The following is a 20166-nucleotide window of genomic DNA, read 5'->3' as shown; positions in this document are numbered from 1 at the left end:
CAGAGAGAACTTTTCTGTAGACTTCTGAATTCATTCTGCTGCTACCATCATGAGTTACATCATCAATAAAGATTAGTGAGAATGTTCCAGAAGCAGCCATGGAAGCCATGACACTACCTCCACCATGTTTCACAGATGAGCTTGTATGTTTTGGATCATGAGCAGATCCTTACTTTCTCCACACTTTGTCCTTTCTATCACTTTGGTAGAGGTTAATCTTAGTTCCAGAACTTTTGGGTTCATCTCTGTATTTCTTTGAGAATTCCAATCTGGCTTTCTGATTCTTACTGCTGATGAGTGGTTTGCATCTTATGGTGTGGCCTCTATATTTCTGCACTTGAAGTCTTCTTCAAATGTTGGATTGTGATACCGTCCTCCCTGCCCTGTGGAGATTGTTGGTGATGTCACGGACTGTTATTTTTGGGTTTTCCTTCACAGCTCTAACAATGTTTATGTCATCAACTGCTCTTATTTTCCTTGGCTGACTGGATCCATGTCCGTTGTTAGTACAGCTGTGGTTTATTTTCTTTTCCAAATAGTTGTATTGGCTATGCCCAATGTTTGTACAATGGCCCTGATTGATTTGAACCCTTTTCTCTGCTTTAAAATGGTTTGCTTTTCTTCCATAGAGAGCTCTCTGGTCTTCATGTTGGTTTATCCGTTTTAACAACAAATGCAGTCTTCACGTGCAAAACTCGGCTCTCGGAGCTAGAGTAGACATTCAGAGCTGTTGATTGTTTAAGCACGCAGTCTATCAGGGCACAGCTCGGCACAGCTGGGCACCAAGAAACACCTGTCAGTCGTGTGTTCCAATATTTTTGATCACTTGAAAAATGGGTGGGTTCAAACAAAATCTGCCATGTTCTAAGTTGCTTAACACATCTAGATGTAAATATCAGGACATTCTGATCTAGCATCTCATGTTCACCATCTGATCTCAAACCCAAATGTCTTCGGTGTATAGTGAAAACAAAAGAATTGCCGTTCCAATACTTTCAGAGGGGACTGTATATTCACTTCAAATGTATACACCTAATATCCTTTGGCATTGTACATGTTCATGCTGCTTTCACTTCATCCTGCAACTCTTTTTGAGAGACTGCTGGCTTCTCTTACCTACCTTATCATTAGTCTCAGAGGGTGTTGTGTGGATGACCTGTCTGGGGACGATTAGAGACGATTTCCACTTGCATTTCATTCAAACCAATTGCACTGACAGGGATGTTTAACATCCTTGCTATTGCCGTGTAGCTTTGTTCATTCCGGTGTTGTTTCTAAGAACTTTAGGAAGCTCCTTCACCTTCACCATGATTGCTGCGTGAACGCTTCCCAACCGATGCCAATGTCTTATAATGACACGCACGAGAACATTTAGTTCTGCAGCATTTATATCCAGATCTTGATTTGTTTTTATTTAACGATTACATATATTTTAATAAAGTGTCTGTATACCCCCCCCCACCATGTTTGTTTTTTACACATTACATTATTTATGCTCACAAATACATACTTTTTTGTTTAGCTACCGAAGCCATATCAATATACAGAACAGACCATTAAGTTTTTATTATTATTATTATTATTAGTAGTAGTAGTAGTAGTAGTAGTAGTTGTTGTACTTGTAGCAGTAATCTCTTAGACAAAGGTTTTGTTAATGTTTCCCTTTAACTTGAGACATCAGATATGTTAAATAACTGGAAAAGATAACGTGCTCGACCTTTTACATCAAACCGGTCAGCAGCAGTGTAACTTTTGAAACTAGCCATGACATTTTCTCTGATTGTGCTGTGAGACCTAGGAGGGTTCATATCCAATTCATTTCCTATCATCGTAACCAGAATGTTATCATGACGATACAGAGGGATTTCCCTGAGCTGCACACAGAGCAAGGTTAAATCCTTCATCCTCCTGTAATTACTCCACAGTTGTATGGTGCTCTCACAGTGGAAACCGGGGCCATGCTGAAGTGGTTAACAGAAAATGTGGGAGGTGGCCTCGGAGATAAAAATCTGGCTGGAGTGCTCTGTGTGTAGAAGTGTGTCCGTGGCCCTGGGTCAGTATGTTGTCAGCAGCGTGACTCGCTGCAGGATGCGTGTGAGTGATGTAGGGTTGCACAGGTCATGGATACAGCGTGTCTAGGAATGGTGGCCGTGTTACTCGAGTCCCGAGGAATCACAGATGCCGAGAGAGACGCTGGTAATCTTTCATTTCACTTGGGCACATGAGAGATAAATGCTGCCTCTTAAAGAATAGTACATGATAAATACCGGGAACACTAGGTGTGAAGCAGGCATACACCCTGATCCATCAAGGTGCATCACACACACACACACACACACACACACACACAGGAGGAGGAAGGAAACTGGACTATTTGGATGAAATGAAGTGAGTTTGTTGTTGTTGAGTGATGGACTGGTTTGAGTATTTTCAAACCTGCTGATTTCCTGAGACTTTCACACACGACAGTCTACAGAGTTTACTCAGAGTGGTGAGAAAAACAGAAAAGCATCCGGTTAGCAGCAGTTCTGCAGGCGGAGGTGCCTTGTTAATGAGAGAGAGGTCAGAGGAGAATGGCCAGGATGATTTGAGCTGACAGGAAGGCTACGGTAACTCAAATAACCACCCGTTACATCCGTGCTGAGCAGAAAAGCAGCTCAGATCCCACAACATGTTAAACTTTGATGCAGAAGACCGCATCGGTTTCCACTCCTGTCAGCTAAGAATAGGAATCTGAGTCTACGGTGTGTACAGGCTCGCTGAAACTGAACCGTTGAAGATTGGGAAAAGACCAGGCGGCTGAGCTGCCTTTCTGCTCACCGTGGTTGTAAAGAATGGTTATTTGAGTTAACATAGCCTTCCTGTCAGTTTGAATCAGTTTGGCCAATCTCCTCTGATCTCTGCAGAACTTCTGCTTACTGGATGGTTTGGAGTTTTTTTTCCTCCTGCACCACTTTTTGTAAGGGCTAGAAATGAATTTTGTGGGGAAAATCCCAGGAGATCAGCAGCTTCACTCAAACCAGGCCATCTGATACCAACAACCATGCCACGATCTTTCCCCTTTCTGAGGTCTGAGGTAAAAATGGACCTGTATCTGCATGACTTTATGCATTGTGCTGCTGCCACATGATTGGCTGAAAGGATAAGTGCGTAAAAGAGCAGGTGTACAGGTGTTCCTATTAAAAGCCGGCAGTTCCTACAGCCACTGAGATGACATTCGATATATCTGTTACTTGAAAATAAAGGTAATGAATAGCCAGAACAGATTCTGTGCTTTTTAGCATTTGGGAACGTTTCTTTAAATAGCTGCTCCAGGAGGAACACTAACTACATCAGGATATGTAATTGGTCAGAACAACTAGGGGACATCCGAAATATTAAATACCCAGGCAGGGGTAATCTCTAGTGGCATTTTTACTTCCAATTCCCCTGCTGTACTTAGAACTAGAGGGAGGGAGATATATATTATACATATATATATATATAGAGAGAGAGAGAGAGAGAGAGAGAGAGAGAGAGAGAGAGTGAGTGAGTGTGTGTGTGTGTGTGTGTGTGTGCGCGTATGAGATGAGAGAGATTTTGAGGTAAATGCTCATTATGTCACAGATCCCTCAATCAATTCAAATTACAGGCCAGAGTTCAACATGACTTCGAAAAGACGAGCAATGAACACCCACAGACAGTTCAACCATTTCATACAGCAACGCAGCTCAGAGACCCTCAGTCTCTCTCTCTCTCTCTCTCTCTTCCTCTGTCAATCTGTCCTTCCAGTTCTGTCTCTCGTTTTTTCTCTCTGTTTCTCTGTCTCTGTCTATACGTCTACCTCTCTCTCAGTCTGTCTGTATATTCCCTCTCTATCTCTCTCCCTATGTCTGTTTCTCTGTCTGTCTATACTTCTACCTCTCTCTCAGTCTGTCTGTTATTCCCTCTCTATCTCTCTCTCCCTATGTCTGTTTCTCTGTCTGTCTATACTTCTACCTCTCTCTCAGTCTGTCTGTCTGTCTGTTATTCCATCTCTATCTCTCTCTCATTTATGTCCCTGTCTATTCTTCCACCTTTGTCATGAAATCTCTCTCTCTCATTTCTGTCTCTTTCCCCCTCTCGCTCTCTTTCCATCAGTTTTTCTCTCTCTCTCTGACTCTCTCACTTTCTCTGTCGGTCTGTTCTTCCATCTCTGACTCTCTTTCTTTCTCGCTGTGTCTCTGTCTGTCTATTCTTCTACCTCCCTCTCTCACTCTCTGTCTGTCTGTTCTTCCACCTGTCTCCCTTTCTCTCTCTCTCTTTCTTTGATGGTCTTTCTGTCGTTTCTCTGCATTCTTTGTTTAACTCTCTATTTCTGTCTTTCTGTCCGTCTCTTCCTCTCTCTCCCATGTTGTGTCAGTCTGTCCATTTTTCCAACCATCTCTCTTTCTCTCTGTATCTCTCTCCTTTGCCTCTTTCTTTCTCTCTGTCTGTCTGTCTTTCCATCTCACTCTCTCTCTCTCTCTCGCTCATCTGTCATCTAAACTCCAGCTTTGACGTTAACACTCCGTGGGTCACCAGCCATCTTTTTCCTCCAGATGTAGGCCTTGTTCTTTCACACACACACATACACACACACACACACACACACACACTACAGTGTAGTCTCCTCCTAGGCCTGGAAACAAAAGCATGTCACATCCCCATGGCACTGGTACACATTTGAGTATATTCAAATGATAGTCTTTTTTTTCCATCTGACTCCCTCTGTGTATACAAACCATCTCACACACACACACACACACACACCTCTCTCACTGGCGTCATCCACCAGCACCACCTCCTCCAGCAGGTGTCTGGGGGATCTGTTGATGACACTGTGCACAGTGCGCAGTAACGTCGTCCACGCCTCGTTGTGGAACACGATGACCACGCTGGTGCGCGGCAGGTCATCTGGATACACCTTCGTTTTACATCTGCAGAGAGAACGAGAGAGCCCGTCAGAATCGTGCATGCTTTAAAAGTCTGATAATGGGTTGGATGGTAAACGGTGATGTTCACCATGTACAGTGCTGGTCAGTGTTGGCACGCCCTCTACATTCTATACGAGACGCAGCAGCCTGTGCTTATAACATAAAACTACTTCCATCTGGAAGACATCATGAGATACTCTGGGGAAAAAATGCTATCTCTCAAATTTATCTGATATTTTCCACTATAAGATTTTTCTAAACTAATTATTAGATTATTAAACATCTTTCTGGACAATTCTTTTGACTCATGTTAAGCTTAATGTTAAAGTTGGTAAAGAAGATCTTTTACTATTAGCAAATCAGGCTTGGGTAAATCAGTAGCCCGGTTTCCTGGAACAATAAGATTTTGCCTATGGGCCATTAGCTTTTTATTCATAGAGAGGTCCAAGAACCAAAGAAAAAAAAGGGGGGGGGCGGGGGGGACACACTACTTGCCAGTTCCTATTTTCAGAAAACAAACGTTTGGCAGTCACTTGATAGGTATGTTTGGTATATAGCATGGTACACCTTGATGCTGAAAATACACTACAAGGCCCAAGTTTGTGTTCACTATCACACCCATACATGGTTCCTCCCCAAACTGTTGCCACAAAGTTGAAAGCACACAATTGTATAGGATGTGTCTGCATGCTGTAGAATTACAATTTCCCTTCACTGGAACTAAGAGGCCCAAACCTGTTCCAGCATGACAGTGCCCCTGTGCACAAAGCTCCATGAAGACATGCTTTGCCTAGTTTAGAGTGGAAGAACTCGAGTGGTCTTCACAAAGCCCTGACTTCAACCCCACTGAACACCTTTGGGGATGAACTGGAACAACGACTGCACCCCAGACTGTCTTGACTGACCTCACTAATGCTCTTGTGGCTGAATGAGTACAAATCCCCTCAGCCATGCTCCAAAATCTAGTGGAAAGCCTTCCCAGAAGAGTTGAGCTTAATATTACAGCAAAATGGGACTAAATCTGGAATGGGAAGTTCAAAACACACACGTGTATGTTGCCCAGACGTCCAAAAACGTCCTGCGTTTCCGAATCCCACCACCTGCTGTACTACACACATTGTTTTTTATTAGGAGGATCAATTACTGGTCTAAACGATGGCCAACGACTTGCTGGCAATTGGTCAAGGTCGCAAACACGATGTGGTAAATTAGAAACAACTCCATAAAACTGCTGTCTCCACAGAAATTTAGCTGCTGCTACTACTTTACTAGCCAACTAGCTCGCCATATGTTATGACATTAGCTAGCTTTTTTTTCAGATATGTTTCTGGGCAACCCAAACCCCTGATTGGGCAACACACTGGAGCTTTTCATTTTCCTACTGGGATAGTGAAATAATTTACCATTTTTCCACCCAATCTGCCAATGGAAATGATTGAAATGTCTAAAAATAATCTTAATACTGTTTGTTTTTTAAATAAGATCAGCTGTAAAATAAACTCATTAAAAGGAATACATTACTACATTTGCCTATATAAAAGACATTCTCACTTATTAAGATCTTTTTCCAATGCCTTCTGAAGAAATTTATCCTGGTCATCTTTAAAAGCAGCCTGACATGTCAGCTTCTTGGTGAGGATTATCCTATAATCACTTTTTTGTGATATTCTGATCAATTCTGACAGAACCGGTTACTCACTTCCTTTGAATGCATTCGAAAGATTTAAAGGGGTAATTCACCCAAAAATTAAAATTCTATCATCAATTACTCACCCTCATCTCGGTCCAAACCCATAAGATTTTCTTCCAATTTCCCAACACAAATGAAGACATTTCTAATGAAACCTGGGAGATTTCTGTCCCTCCATTTACAGTCCATGTAACCAAAACTTTAAAGCTCCAAAACATTCATAAAGGCCTCGTAACAATAATCCATGTGACTCCGGTTGACTCCGGTGGTTTAATCCCCAATTTTATGAAGCGAAACGAATGCTTTGTTCCGAAGATGAACGAAAGACTTATGGGTTTGGAAAAACAAGAGCAGGGATGTGCAGAAGGGGGGGATCAAGTCCCTGCCCTTTTTCTAAATGATTTAAAAGTGCCCCTCTCAACATTAATTAATAAACAATTATAGTATGTGAAAAGCATTTGAGTTCAAATTAACATGAGAGCGTGCACAAAACAGTAGCAAATTAATCACAAGAAAGTCGGAGAAAGTTCCTATTTATTTGTCCGACTCGAGTCTGCAGTCAGAGAGTTTCGTTGTCATGACGTAGTCGCGATGCATCTCGCTTCAACAGGCAGACAGGTACGCTGAAACCACTAGCTCTCCTGCTAACCTTTTCATAATACTAGCAGCATTTTATATTCTTATAGCCGGTAGTTTTCATTCTGATCGTGAGGGAATGTGTTGTACTAGCTTCTCAAATTCATTACATTTCCAGACATGCAAGTGAATCTGTTATATTATATGTATGTTATATAGTCAGTAAAGGCACGATACCAAACAGACAGAGACGGCAGAAAATTTAAGAAAAACTGAAGGAGGAAGTGAAAGGAGCAGCTTCCTTATCAACATGGGTGAAAAAAGGTGAGCTAATATGAGACAGTTGCAAAGAAAGGCATCATATGTTTACAGAGAGTTAGGCTTGCTGTGATAGTCGGCGTTACCAGTGTTCTGTTCGGCCATACACAGATTACTCTTACCCCCCGCACCACTGTCGTCTTGCTTTTTTATATAAATAAAAACCATTAAGTTCAGCTGTAGAACGTTCAACGGATGCAATAAACTGATAGTGTCCGCTCCATTCAGCAGAGCCTATGTATAGTATACATATATATATATATATACTTATATATATATATATATATATATATATATATATATATATATATATATATATATATACTTATATTTATATATATATATATATATATATATATATATATATATATATATATATATATATATGCTATAGTTGTATATTAGTTATACTATATACACATAGTAACTTGCCCCTTGTTATATGTTATAACTAATATGGTAAATTTAGTCCTATAGCCTAGTGATATGAAAAACATTGTGATATACGATCATTAAGATCTCAATTGATCTTTTAAAATGAAATTCAGAAGGCAAAAATGACGAGCTTTGAGAGTAAAACGCCAGTTCAGTGCTGCAGTCTTATGGAAATCAAATGTAATTTCCATTGTGAAATGAATAGTTTTACTGACTTTACAGGAAGTGACATACAGTGGGCGTGTCACTGCATTTGTGGATGGTAATACATTTCATAAAGTTTCAGTTTTCTTTGAATGATTCTTTGGATTCATCTCCACTAAAAGTTGCTGTTTTGTTGTAATTATGTCTATGAATGTAAAAATAAAATCCCATTGGGTAATATTAGTGTCATTGTCATATTCATTATTGTGACCACACAATAAAAGTCTGTTTACAATGTCTACCAGGGTGATAAGAATACGTAGTTAAATTAAATTTAGGACAGTAGTTAAAGTAGTAAAATGAGCTTTTTGGTGATACAGCCCTTCTTTACATTTGAACCCCTGCCCCTGAGGAACTCTCTGCACGCCCCTGAACAAGAAGGTGAGTAATTGATGACAGAATTTTCATTTTTGGATGAACTATCCCTTTAACTGCTTTCTACAATGTCACAGTTTTTACTGATATTCTAAGCTAAACATAAATGTAATAAAGGTAATGAAAATTCAAATGAGGCATCATTATTGTAATGTTGATTAAACGTGAATGTCATCTCAATTACCTTCAATTACTAATCAGACAAAAAAGCTCCTCGTTTATACAGTTTCTTCTTGTATTTGCGTTTTTGAGAATATCACTATTAAGGGACAACATCGTAAACACCAAAAAAGAAAAAAGAAAAAAAAAAAGAAATAAGAAAAGTCTAGTGCGGGTTCTTTGGTTCTTCAAAACATTTCCTCCTTAAATATCATACAGAAAGGGCTCCTGAGTGGCTGGTGTCACTCCCGTGTCCATCAACGTGGACAGGAGCGTTAGCTGGACTGTTAATCATGCGGGGCTGAGCCCAGATTCTTCTCCATCAAAAAAAAAAAAAACTTTTAAAAATGTTCTTATACCTCTTCCATGCATGTTTCTTTCATGTGTGGGCTAACTGTTTAAAAATGTTGAAAATTAGACAAAAAGTTGGATGAAACTTTTTTTTTAAACTTACCTCGGGTGTTATCACTGTTTGCAGGACTAGCAGACCGATAAAATGTAAAACATTTCACCTAGCTAACCCGAGACTAGGCTAGTTTGGTGTCGTTAGCCAAGGGGACGAACAACTACGCTATCACTGTATGGGTTTAGCTGCTACAGTGCCATGCAAAGTGAAAACAAATGAGCTGTCCTTATGCCCTGCTCATATCATGTTCACGAAACTTGGAACTCATGTAGACTTTTACACACCTGGTTTTCCTCCTCAGCATCAGAGGATGTTAGTGTTTCAGTTTCAGATCCTTTACTGGTAAAAAATCGGCGTATATCCATTTCCCCCTCACGCTAACTGACTGAGTGAGCTAGGGTTTGGGGGGGGGAGTGCAAACTTTCAGTACCATTTTTTCATTTATTTAAAATAAAATCCACAAACTGAATGTTACAAGCATAAACTTCAGACTAAAACTTCACACAACTGTTTGTCCAATTATATAAGACTGAAAAGAACCCGATACACACAGATACACACCAGAATATTTATTATTCATTTAGGACTGTAGTTTAATTCAGTGCTTTTTGTGCATCCATAAAAAATAATACATAAATACTATTATATAATATAAACTAATACACAAGTTTATATTATATAATAGTATTTATGCATTTTTTTTATATATATATAAAAGGTAATGTTGACATAAAGAGTAAACTGAAGAACGTCTGACTCTGGGTATCTGCTAAAGCTAGCGGCGTCGCATTACATGCGTATGACGTCATGCGCCGTCAACTAGGAAGCGGCTTACACTTCCGGTTAGTAAAAAACTGCTAGTGTTCCATTTGAAAGGATATTACCTTTCTAAAATTCACACACTACACGGTAGAGTACACATGGCATAGTGTAAGTGTATAGTATGTCATTTGGGACAAAACTTTAGTATTTACTCTCCGAAGCGTGTTTTCGGAACACAAGTATCACAGTGAGTAAACGCACCCCGTGCCGCACGCAGACCAAATAATCAATAATGAGATTCGTTGACGACGGTTTTCATAATCAATTATTATTGATTTTATCGATTAGTTGTTGCAGCTCTAGTAGTGACAAACTGCTCCAAGTAGAATTAAATTATTCGGGGTTAAAGAAAAAAAAATGTTGGGACTACAGCCCCAAATGCCCAGGCCAGGTTACACCCCTGAGAGCGACACAAGCCAGTCGTGGGCATCTGTGAGCTTGTGTATGTGGAAGAGGGCATGTAGCACTTTCCTCTGAGTGTGCTACGCTGACATGTCACATACATTTCAGTAGTTCACTGATTGGCTTATTGGGACTTCTTATTGTGTTGAAGTAAGAAATGAAGCAACAAATACTCGCTCACAAACTCATCAAATCCAGTCATGTGTTCCCCAAACTCTCCATAACCAGCATACTGTACTCCGGCTCACGCTCGGAATGACAAAACTTGAATTTTCAAGTCGATTCAATTTTATTTATACAGTGCTTAGTTTTACTGTGGCTTTACAGAATCCTGGATGTAGATTTAGATACCTAAGGAACGAGCCAGAGTGACAGTTTTAACATAGCTATACTTCTTTACTCGGGTAGTACCAAATGTCATCAACTTTAGATACTACTGACTGTAGTTGTTGTTGCTATGGTTCGTTATTAAAATAGAGTTAAATTTGTGTAGCAGAACAGAACAAGTGCATTTCAGTATAAAAAAAACAAATACAAGAGATGGATCACATGACTTAACACTTTATAGTAAACCGCAATCCTTTTTGATTTGTTTTCAATTTACAGTTAAAATACATCTAACTAGAAGTGAACCACGAATTCAACACTGCTGTGGTATCCATCTATTCATCCATTTTCCATACCTCTCATCCTACTCAGGGTTGTGGGGGAGCCTGGAGCCTGTCCCAGGGGACTCTGGGCACAAGGTGGGGGACACCCAGGATGGGAGAACCCATCGCAGGGCACAATCACACACACGCTACGGACAATTTAGAGATCAGCCTACAGCACATGTCTTTGGACTGGGGGAGGAAACCGAAGTACGCGGAGGAAACCCGACAGAACATGCAAAGTCTGCGCACACAGGGCAGAGGCAGGAAGCGAACCCCCATCCCCGGAGGTGTGAGGAAAACCTGATGACCACTAAGCCACTGGGAGTGTGTATCATGAAAACACACACAGATGTACGTACAAATGTATTTACCCAGTGTGCCTGTTCCTGTTCTTCATATCAGTCACTAATATTCGTGCGTGTCTTGCTCAGTTAGCCAGTCGGGGTTATGTGATTTGTGATGAAGTAGTGCTGGGAGAGTTGTTTGGTTTTTTTTTTTGGTTTTTTTTTTTTTATCTCCGGGGATTGTGGAAGTGCAGCATCCTGTACCAGTGTGTGATATAGGAACAGGAAAGCCAGTGTTTGTTGCATGCAGACAGCTAAAACAGGCCACATGCTCCGACTTCCTGCCTCACTTCCTGTTTGCAGCTGAGTAGACTGACGTAGGGTCACCTTAAAATCTAATAAAATCATGACACATGTATGTATACTTCATCAGCACTGCTGTAATGCTGTGTTTTTTTAAGAGTGGATTGAATGAGTGAGGAAAGGCTGCCTGAATGAGAGTTCGCTACGTGTGTGTGTGTGTGTGTGTGTATGTGTGTGTGCCTGTGTCCCTTAAAAATCTATCTTTAAGACAGAATTTTGAGACTTCCACTACATTTTCCTTCCTACTTCCATTAATATTTTGGTGTCAGTTTGAACAGCGCATCTCGCAGGTCCAATGGGTCCAGGTCTACTGCTTTCTGACAATATCTGTACAGATAGAAACATGCAGTGTGTATATATGTGTGTGTGTGTGTGTGTGTGTGTGTGTGTGTGTTTCTTTAAAGTGTATTTTCTTTGCCAGTTTATTAAAGCTCTCTTTAAGAAACCATAATCCACCAAACTGCTATAACTCTGCAGTACATGTGCAAAACACAGTTAATTTAACAAATGCATGAAATAAAATTCTTCAGTTACTGCTCTCTCTCCCTCTCTCTCCTTCCCTCTCCCTCTCTCCCTCTCTCTCTCTCTCATTAACTGGAATGGTGATGTTGTAGTCCATCATGTCCCATCGCACTGTCCCCTCACTGCCCCATCCTCCTCAAACTCATTAGCCTATTGTCAGTCTTAGGACACACACACACACACACACACACACACACACACACACACACATAGTTCCAGTTAAAATCATTAACCTGATGTCACTCCTCAGTCCCTCACAGCAGTGTAATTAGTAGCCGAGGCGTCTGATTGGTCGGCCTCTCGTTACCTGCCTGATTAAACTGCAGCTCCGAGATTTAGCCATCGTCTCCTAACAGGCCAAGAATGGAACTTTCATTTCCTATAGCCTTAAATATCTCTCTCTCTCTCACACACACACACACACAGATTCTAAAATGTCTCCTGATCTGCAACCACTCTTCAATAAGATATTAATGTGTGTGTGTGTATGTGTGTATGTACTCTGCTGTGTGTGTCTGTGTGTTTTCACAAGCGTAGTGTGTGTGATCTGTATATGTGTCTTCCTGTCTGTACGTCCACCTGTCTGCATCTGTCTCTCTAGCTCTGTGTGTGTGTGTGTGTGTGTGTGTGTTTGCTCTTTCCAGCCCCATTATTTTTGCTGTGGTGCAGTATGATGTCACTTGTGTGCGTATGCGTTTGCGCACGTATGTGTGTCTGCTCCTGTCTGTCCCTCTCTCTGTCTGTGAGTGAGTGCCTGTCTGTCTCTCTGTCTGGTGAGTGTCTGTCTGTCTCTCTGTCTGTGAGTCTGTGTGTGCCTGTCTATCTCTCTCTGTCTGTGTGTGCCTGCCTGTCTCTCTGTCTGTGTACCTTTCTGTCTCTCTGTCTGTGTGTGCCTGTCTGTCTCTCTGTCTGTGTACCTTTCTGTCTCTTAGTCTGTGTGCCTGTCTGTCTCTCTTTATGGGTGCCTGTCTGTGTGTGCCTGTGTGTATTAGAGATGTCATTATACCAAAAATCTAGTAGTCGGTACAGATACCACCAAAAGTACACGATACTCGATACCAAAGTTGATACCACGGTGTGGGTTAAAAATAAAATAAAAAAAATAAAATTTAAAACTCTCCTGGAGGACATCCTCCTCTGGCTGATAGAGAGAGAGAGAGCGAGAGAGAGAGAGAGAGAGAGAGAGAGAGAGATATTTTAGTTATCAAACATTGTCTGACTGTGACTAATAAAACAGTGAAGTGCTAAGGTACACTCCAAACGCACGCGCACACACACACACACACACACACACACACACACTCCTTGTACTCTGTTTACTCATTAGTTTACAAAGATTTATTAAAAGCATGAACATTTGAATAATTATTAGTGACATTAGGCTACATTTAGCTGACAGGACACGGGCTGAATGGCGATGCATGGTGGTCCATTAGGAGGTAGTTTATAACACGGCAATGTGTTAGCGTCGTTAACACATAACTGGCTATCGCTAACATTACATGGAGCATAACATTAGCTGGTTTCACGGCAACAATGTAGCTGCCTCAAACAAATACAATATAGGACCGTCTTTCAGGTGCTTCGCCAAATTCCAGGTGTTTCCTCGCTTCGTTTGAAATGAACGACAGCATGGGTTGCACACCGGCTTCAGAGCATCAATTATATGTTTGTTGTCATCGGCCTCGAATGCAAAGTATTTCCATATTCCATACCACCTTTCCTCTCAACGAGTCGGGGCGGAGCTAAACTTCTGTAGTTTTTCCCTGTGTGCTTGTAGTTGTTGTTGTTGTTCTTCTTCTTTATCACTTGTGGACCGACTAAAACACTTGTGCGTATTTGCTGACCCCATCAGGTCCAGAAGAATTGCAACCTCGGTACCTCCATTAGAACCGGTACAAACAGTACTCCAGAAAAACAAGTAAGAATGTTGGTACCGAAGTATCGGTTCGCATGACATCCCTAGTGTGTATCTCTGTCTGTGTTCCTGTCTGTCTCTCTGTCTGTGAGTGCCTGTCTGTGTATCTGTCTGTCTCTTTGACCATGTGCGTCTGTGTCTGTCTGTGACTGAGTGTGTGAGTGAGAGGAGAGAGTGAGACAGGTCACATGTTTCTGCGGTGCAGTAATTTGCTCTTCAGAGCTGCACTGACCATAAATCCTAATTCAGCTCGTTTTAAATGTAGAATAAAATCCTACAATAATGCATTTCTCCATCAATCTGACCACTGACTCTTCAAGGGACACAAGAAGAGGAAGATTCAGAAAATGAGAGAAAAACACTGACGCTGGGACTTTCTCTTCTCCTCTTCCTCGCCCTGTCCGTCCTCCTCTTCCTCGCCCTGTCCGTCCTCATCATCCTCGCCCTGTCCATCCGCCTCTTCCTCGCCCTGTCCATCCGCCACTTCCTCGCCCTGTCCATCTTCCTCTTCCTCACCCTGTCCGTCCTCATCACCCTCGCCCTGTCCATCCGCCTCTTCCTCACCCTGTCCGTCTTCCTCTTCCTCACCCTGACCGTCCTCCTCTTCCTCGCCCTGTCCGTCCTCCACTTCCTCACCCTGTCCGTCTTCCTCTTCCTCGCCCTGTCCGTCCTCCACTTCCTCGTCCTGTCCATCCTCCTCTTCCTCGCCCTGTCCATCCGCCTCTTCCTCGCCCTGACCATCCACCTCTTCCTCACCCTGACCATCCTCCTCTTCCTCGCTCTGACCATACTCCTCTTCCTCGCCCTGTCCATCCTCCTCTTCCTCGCCCTGACCATCCACCTCTTCCTCGCCCTGACCATCCTCCTCTTCCTCGCTCTGACCATACTCCTCTTCCTCGCCCTGTCCATCCTCCTCTTCCTCGCCCTGTCCATCCTCCTCTTCCTCGCCCTGACCATCCACCTCTTCCTCGCCCTGACCATCCTCCTCTTCCTCGCCCTGACCATCCTCCTCTTCCTCGCTCTGACCATCCTCCTCTTCCTGTCCATCCGCCTCTTCCTCGCCCTGACCATCCACCTCTTCCTCCCCCTGACCATCCTCCTCTTCCTCGCTCTGACCATACTCCTCTTCCTCGCCCTGTCCATCCTCCTCTTCCTCGCCCTGACCATCCACCTCTTCCTCGCCCTGACCATCCACCTCTTCCTCGCCCTGACCATCCTCCTCTTCCTCGCTCTGACCATACTCCTCTTCCTCGCCCTGTCCATCCTCCTCTTCCTCGCCCTGACCATCCACCTCTTCCTCACCCTGACCATCCACCTCTTCCTCGCCCTGACCATCCTCCTCTTCCTCGCTCTGACCATACTCCTCTTCCTCGCTCTGTCCATCCTCCTCTTCCTCACTCTGTCCATTCTCCTCTTCCTCCTCTTCCTCACTCTCCACTCTCTCACTTCCTGACTGGAATTATCCTATTGCTTTGATCTTTGATATCCAATCTCCTGTAATGTTTCTCTCTCTCGCTCTCTCTCTCTCTCACACACACACACACACACCCACAGCATGGAGTTTGATGTGTAATTTGCAGAAACAGTGATTGATTCCCACCAAAGCAGGAAACCTTATATAGTGGCAGCCAGAGAGAAAATGTGCATGAGAGAGAGAGAGAGAGAGAGAGAGAGCGTGAGAGAGAGAGATGCTGTGCTCTGAGCTACAGTTGGCCATTAACAGCCTGAGGTTCTAAGCTAATACTAAACAGATTTGATGTTACACAAAAAAAAACCCTGAGTTACTTCTGATGCATTAATAAAGAATTAAAAGCGCACAGACGCACAACAAAAGCACACACTCCTGCAATTTCCTCATGGCAGATCAAACAGGAGAACATATCCAACATATTGAAGACTGAAACACGGCTCTTTTTTGGGGGGATCCTAGAACGTATAAGAGAATGTACAATGGTCTAAAAGACTGAATCCAGTATAAAGGATGCATTTGGTTGTATAATTAAATGCACAATGACTCACCATCAGAAACACCTGGTCAGAGGGTGTTGGTCATTTTGTATATAACGGAAGTGCATTATAATGCATTATCATTTCTACAGGAGGAACGTGTGTGGTGGAAGCTCCACATAAACCGATCAAAAAACATTCATGATGAGTTTGATGATGAAGTATTCTGTGAGGAGAAAACTTCATCTGCAGCACTACATACTTTGGCCGAGGCATGCCCTGACTGTCAGTAGAACAATTTTTACTAGGCGGATTAATCAGTGTGTGTGGGTGACTGACATATATCCATATAACGTGATATAACTCTCCTGCTTACGACAGGCTCGAAGAATATGTGAGGTAGGTTTGTGAGATCGTGTCTAATTTGCCATCATTCTATCATCTACTGACAGTTAATGATAATATGGCCTGTAGCGCCGAGAGGAGAAAAGAAAAGGGTGTGGCCAGATATATACGTAGCACGTGGTGTTTGAATGTTACGTCATTACAGTGAAAAAATACCAGAAGTTAGTTGGAACTAAGTGTAAATAAAATTAGCTCGTGCATACGTGTGCTCTGTGGTGAGCAGCGACGGAGATAATTACTGAACTGTCATATAATTAAGTCTCCCTGATAAACAACATGTTGCTTCACGCTGAGTCAGACGTCTGCTTTGTTTACATCTGTGTATTGAGAATCTATAAGAGACAAGTGACATCATCCTGCACCACAGCAAGAATAATGGGGCTGGAAAGCGCAAACACACACACCACACTAGTGTGACCTCTTCTGTCCACTCATCTCTTCATATATCTCCAAACGGCATGTCTCTCCCTCACACACACACACACACCCCATGTCACAGTCACAATAAAGCCTATATGTCAGACAGAGTATAGCACATCTCATCATGTCGACTAAACAAATAAGCACAGCTGCTTCACTCGGTCACTGTCCTTCAGAATATGACATTACATTCATAATGATAACATTATATTATACACAGTAGCATCATTCAAACAGCAAATACACAAAGAAGAGCAAAGAACCAACCAATCAAATCACAGATTCGATGATGGATTCAGAAAGCAAAGCTATCAGACTCTCTCTCTGTGGCTGGATTAGTCAGGATGCAGTTCGTTGGCTCTTCTCCAAGATGACAGTCATTCCTGGCAACGATTAATCTTGAAAGTTGCAGCAAAAATGTAAAAGTTTTTGAAAAACTGAAGATATACTCGGTCATATTTTATCAGTTTTGTCCTCAAATGGGACTACTTTATCATTTCCTTTCATTGTTGGTATTGCTATAGTGATAACAGATAAACAGTGAAACGGATGAGCAAAGGGAAACTGCATAAGATGGGTAAATATGAGAACACAAACTGACAACCAAAAATGTATGATGTTAGTAAGATATGTAAACAGGCTAGCTTCCCACCATTCTTTAAAAAAAAAAAACTGAAATGTGTGGATAAGTAGCTTTGTGAAATTCTTACTTTAGCAGATAAAACCAACAAATGAAGCAAACAACCAATAAACAAATGAACCAACAAACGATCAAGACAAACAAACCTATGAACAAAACAACCAACCAAAGAACAAAACAATCAACTAACCAATAAACAAACCAACCAGAAAACCAACCAACCAATAAACAAACTAACCTACCATCAAACCAAAAAAATCAACCAACCAACCAACCACAGAACAAACCAACAAACAAAGAAACAAAACCAACCAACCAAACAACAAATAAACAAAACCAACAAACCTACCACAGAACAAACCAACAAACAAAGAAACAAAACCAACCAACCAAACAAGAAATAAACAAAACCAACAAACCGACCACAGAACAAACAAACAAAGAAACGAAACCAACCAGCAAATAAAACCACCCAACCAATTATCAAACCAACCAATCAACAGACAAGCAAACCAAACTAACAACAAACAACCAATGAACAAACAAACCAAGCAACAATTAAACTAACCAACCAACTAATTAATAAAACAACTCAGCCATGGAACAAAACAATAAACCATCCATAATGCTGAGGGGCAAAAAATATACAATTGCGAAAGAAAGATGTAAAAACAAACAAACAAACAAACAAAAACCTTTTATTAGCTCAGTTACCTTTTACTGCTTGGGTGAATGGCTGCTCGTTATTAAAAAATATTTTCCATCCAAATACACAATCTACAAATACAGCTACCAAAGTCTAGTGTGAGTTTTTTAAATGAAAACTAGCATAAAACAATGGCTGTTCCCATTTGCTATTTGACATACAAAAATGGAAGAAAAACTTATAATCATCTAATGTAAGGTGTATATATATATATATATATATATATATATATATATATATATATATATATATAAATGACAGGATAAGATGAAACCATAGATGAACCCGTCTTACATCATCATATACAACATTAAATTAAATGCATAAAGCTTGGAAGGAAGCAGCAGTGATCACTCAGCATCTGGTGAGTGTATGTAGCTAGTACAGTTAGTATCTTGTTAAAAAAAAAAAGCCAATTTTCACACTGATTAGTGTATGATTTAATAATACTTTTCTCACTGGAACTACAAAAACCACTGGACAGTAGACGCCTTCATCAAGCAACAACACTAGCAGCCATTATTACACGCCCTTGGATTTGCTTGGATTTGTAAACGCGGTGCAAGCAAATTATTCACATCTTTCCATCAAAAAGGCCAAGACTAAAGCTAAGCAAATCAGCTCAGAGAATTAACAATGTCATAGTCAAAAATAAAAGGTCCAAAGACTTCTAGCAAACACAAAGTAGATTTATGAGATGCAGGACTGCCGCCAAACACCTGTCGTGACCTGCATGTGCTTCACACAACTCAGTGTGTATTCCCACACACAGAACATTTGCTTGGAACAAACCTGGGCTAGTCCACACTAACACAGGTACACTTCAAAACCAATCCGCATTGCCTAAAATGGCATTTTCAACCATCTTCAACTACAGTACATCTATTGGAATCAGCCCAGCCTGGATGAGGGGAAAATGAAGCCCTTCCAAAACGCTGATGTATAATTGTCATGTGATTTCTACTAAGATGGTGGAACTTATTATGATGTTATATATATATGGAGGGGAAACTTTCGGGACACCAGGGAGTACACCTACAGACTTACCTCACCTATGAGGTGTGTGCCATGGGAAAGATAATTAAACCATTTTTCAAAAACAGTCCATGTCTCTCTTGGCAAGCAAAGCCCTTGTGACCTTGTTGTCATGGCAAACTTGTTTCCATAGTCGCGACTTTCAAGGCCATCCAGCGGAGTCAAATTGTGAGGAAAATGAAGCCTCAAGCACTTTGTCTGTGAAGTCTAGACTGCACACATACAAAACAACTTGTTCCCCATTTCTCAAGGATGAGCATATTAGGGGCCATCTTACCTGTCGCTTTTCTCTCTCTGATCGGCTAAAATGGATGAACAATTGAGCAAACAAAATCGAGTGAACAAATCTGAGACAAACCATCTCGTAATTAAGCTTAACGTACATCACTAGGAGTTACAAAGAGAAACTCAAACACACACACACATATATACACATCCCCATTCGTGACACCTTCTCTAATGCTTTATCTACATTAATACAGACATATGACTTCTGAATTTCTTGCAAACAAACATATCTTAAGAACAAAACAAACATGGCCATTATGTATGTATTTTGCAGGAAAAAAAAGAATTATGATACCATCAATAATAATAGCAAACTGCTATCAAAGGTGACATTCAAAACAACTTTTCACTTCTTTACTCCTTTACGTTAATTCACTTGACTCGCGAGTGAGGAGAAAGGAAGTGAGCATGTCTCGAGGCTCAGTCCTCACAGAACTTAAGTGCTCTCAGAAACATGCGATTCCATCTTTGTACACAATCACTGCTTCTCCATAAGAGTCAGTAGGGATTCTCATTACTGTCTTTGCAGTTCTCCATGTTTAGCTTCTGTTAAGTTAGGCTACTGTTTAGATTCAGTGGGGGTGTGGCTTATTTGAAAAGCTATTCGCTGATGTGCAAGTATGTCGAACACATCAACACGCCGTCACTCTGCCTTCCTGTTTCA

The 20166-nt window shown here is 41.4% G+C and overlaps 1 protein-coding gene across 9 annotated transcripts in view; it reads right to left on the bottom strand.

Moving 5' to 3' along the window:
* galnt1 (UDP-N-acetyl-alpha-D-galactosamine:polypeptide N-acetylgalactosaminyltransferase 1) overlaps positions 1-20166 on the bottom strand; it is a 136063-nt gene that overhangs the window by 24533 nt on the left and 91364 nt on the right. For all 9 annotated transcript variants that reach the window (XM_053612093.1, XM_053612096.1, XM_053612102.1 and 6 more), the window contains one exon: positions 4771-4937. In XM_053612093.1, coding sequence (XP_053468068.1) covers positions 4771-4937 — 167 coding nt within the window. The remainder of the gene's footprint in view (positions 1-4770; positions 4938-20166) is intronic.

This window comes from Ictalurus furcatus, chromosome 23 (assembly GCF_023375685.1).
Source record: "Ictalurus furcatus strain D&B chromosome 23, Billie_1.0, whole genome shotgun sequence".
NCBI lineage: Eukaryota > Metazoa > Chordata > Actinopteri > Siluriformes > Ictaluridae > Ictalurus > Ictalurus furcatus.
Note: the sequence above shows the minus strand (reverse complement) of the source record. Positions and strands in the feature narration are given on the sequence as shown.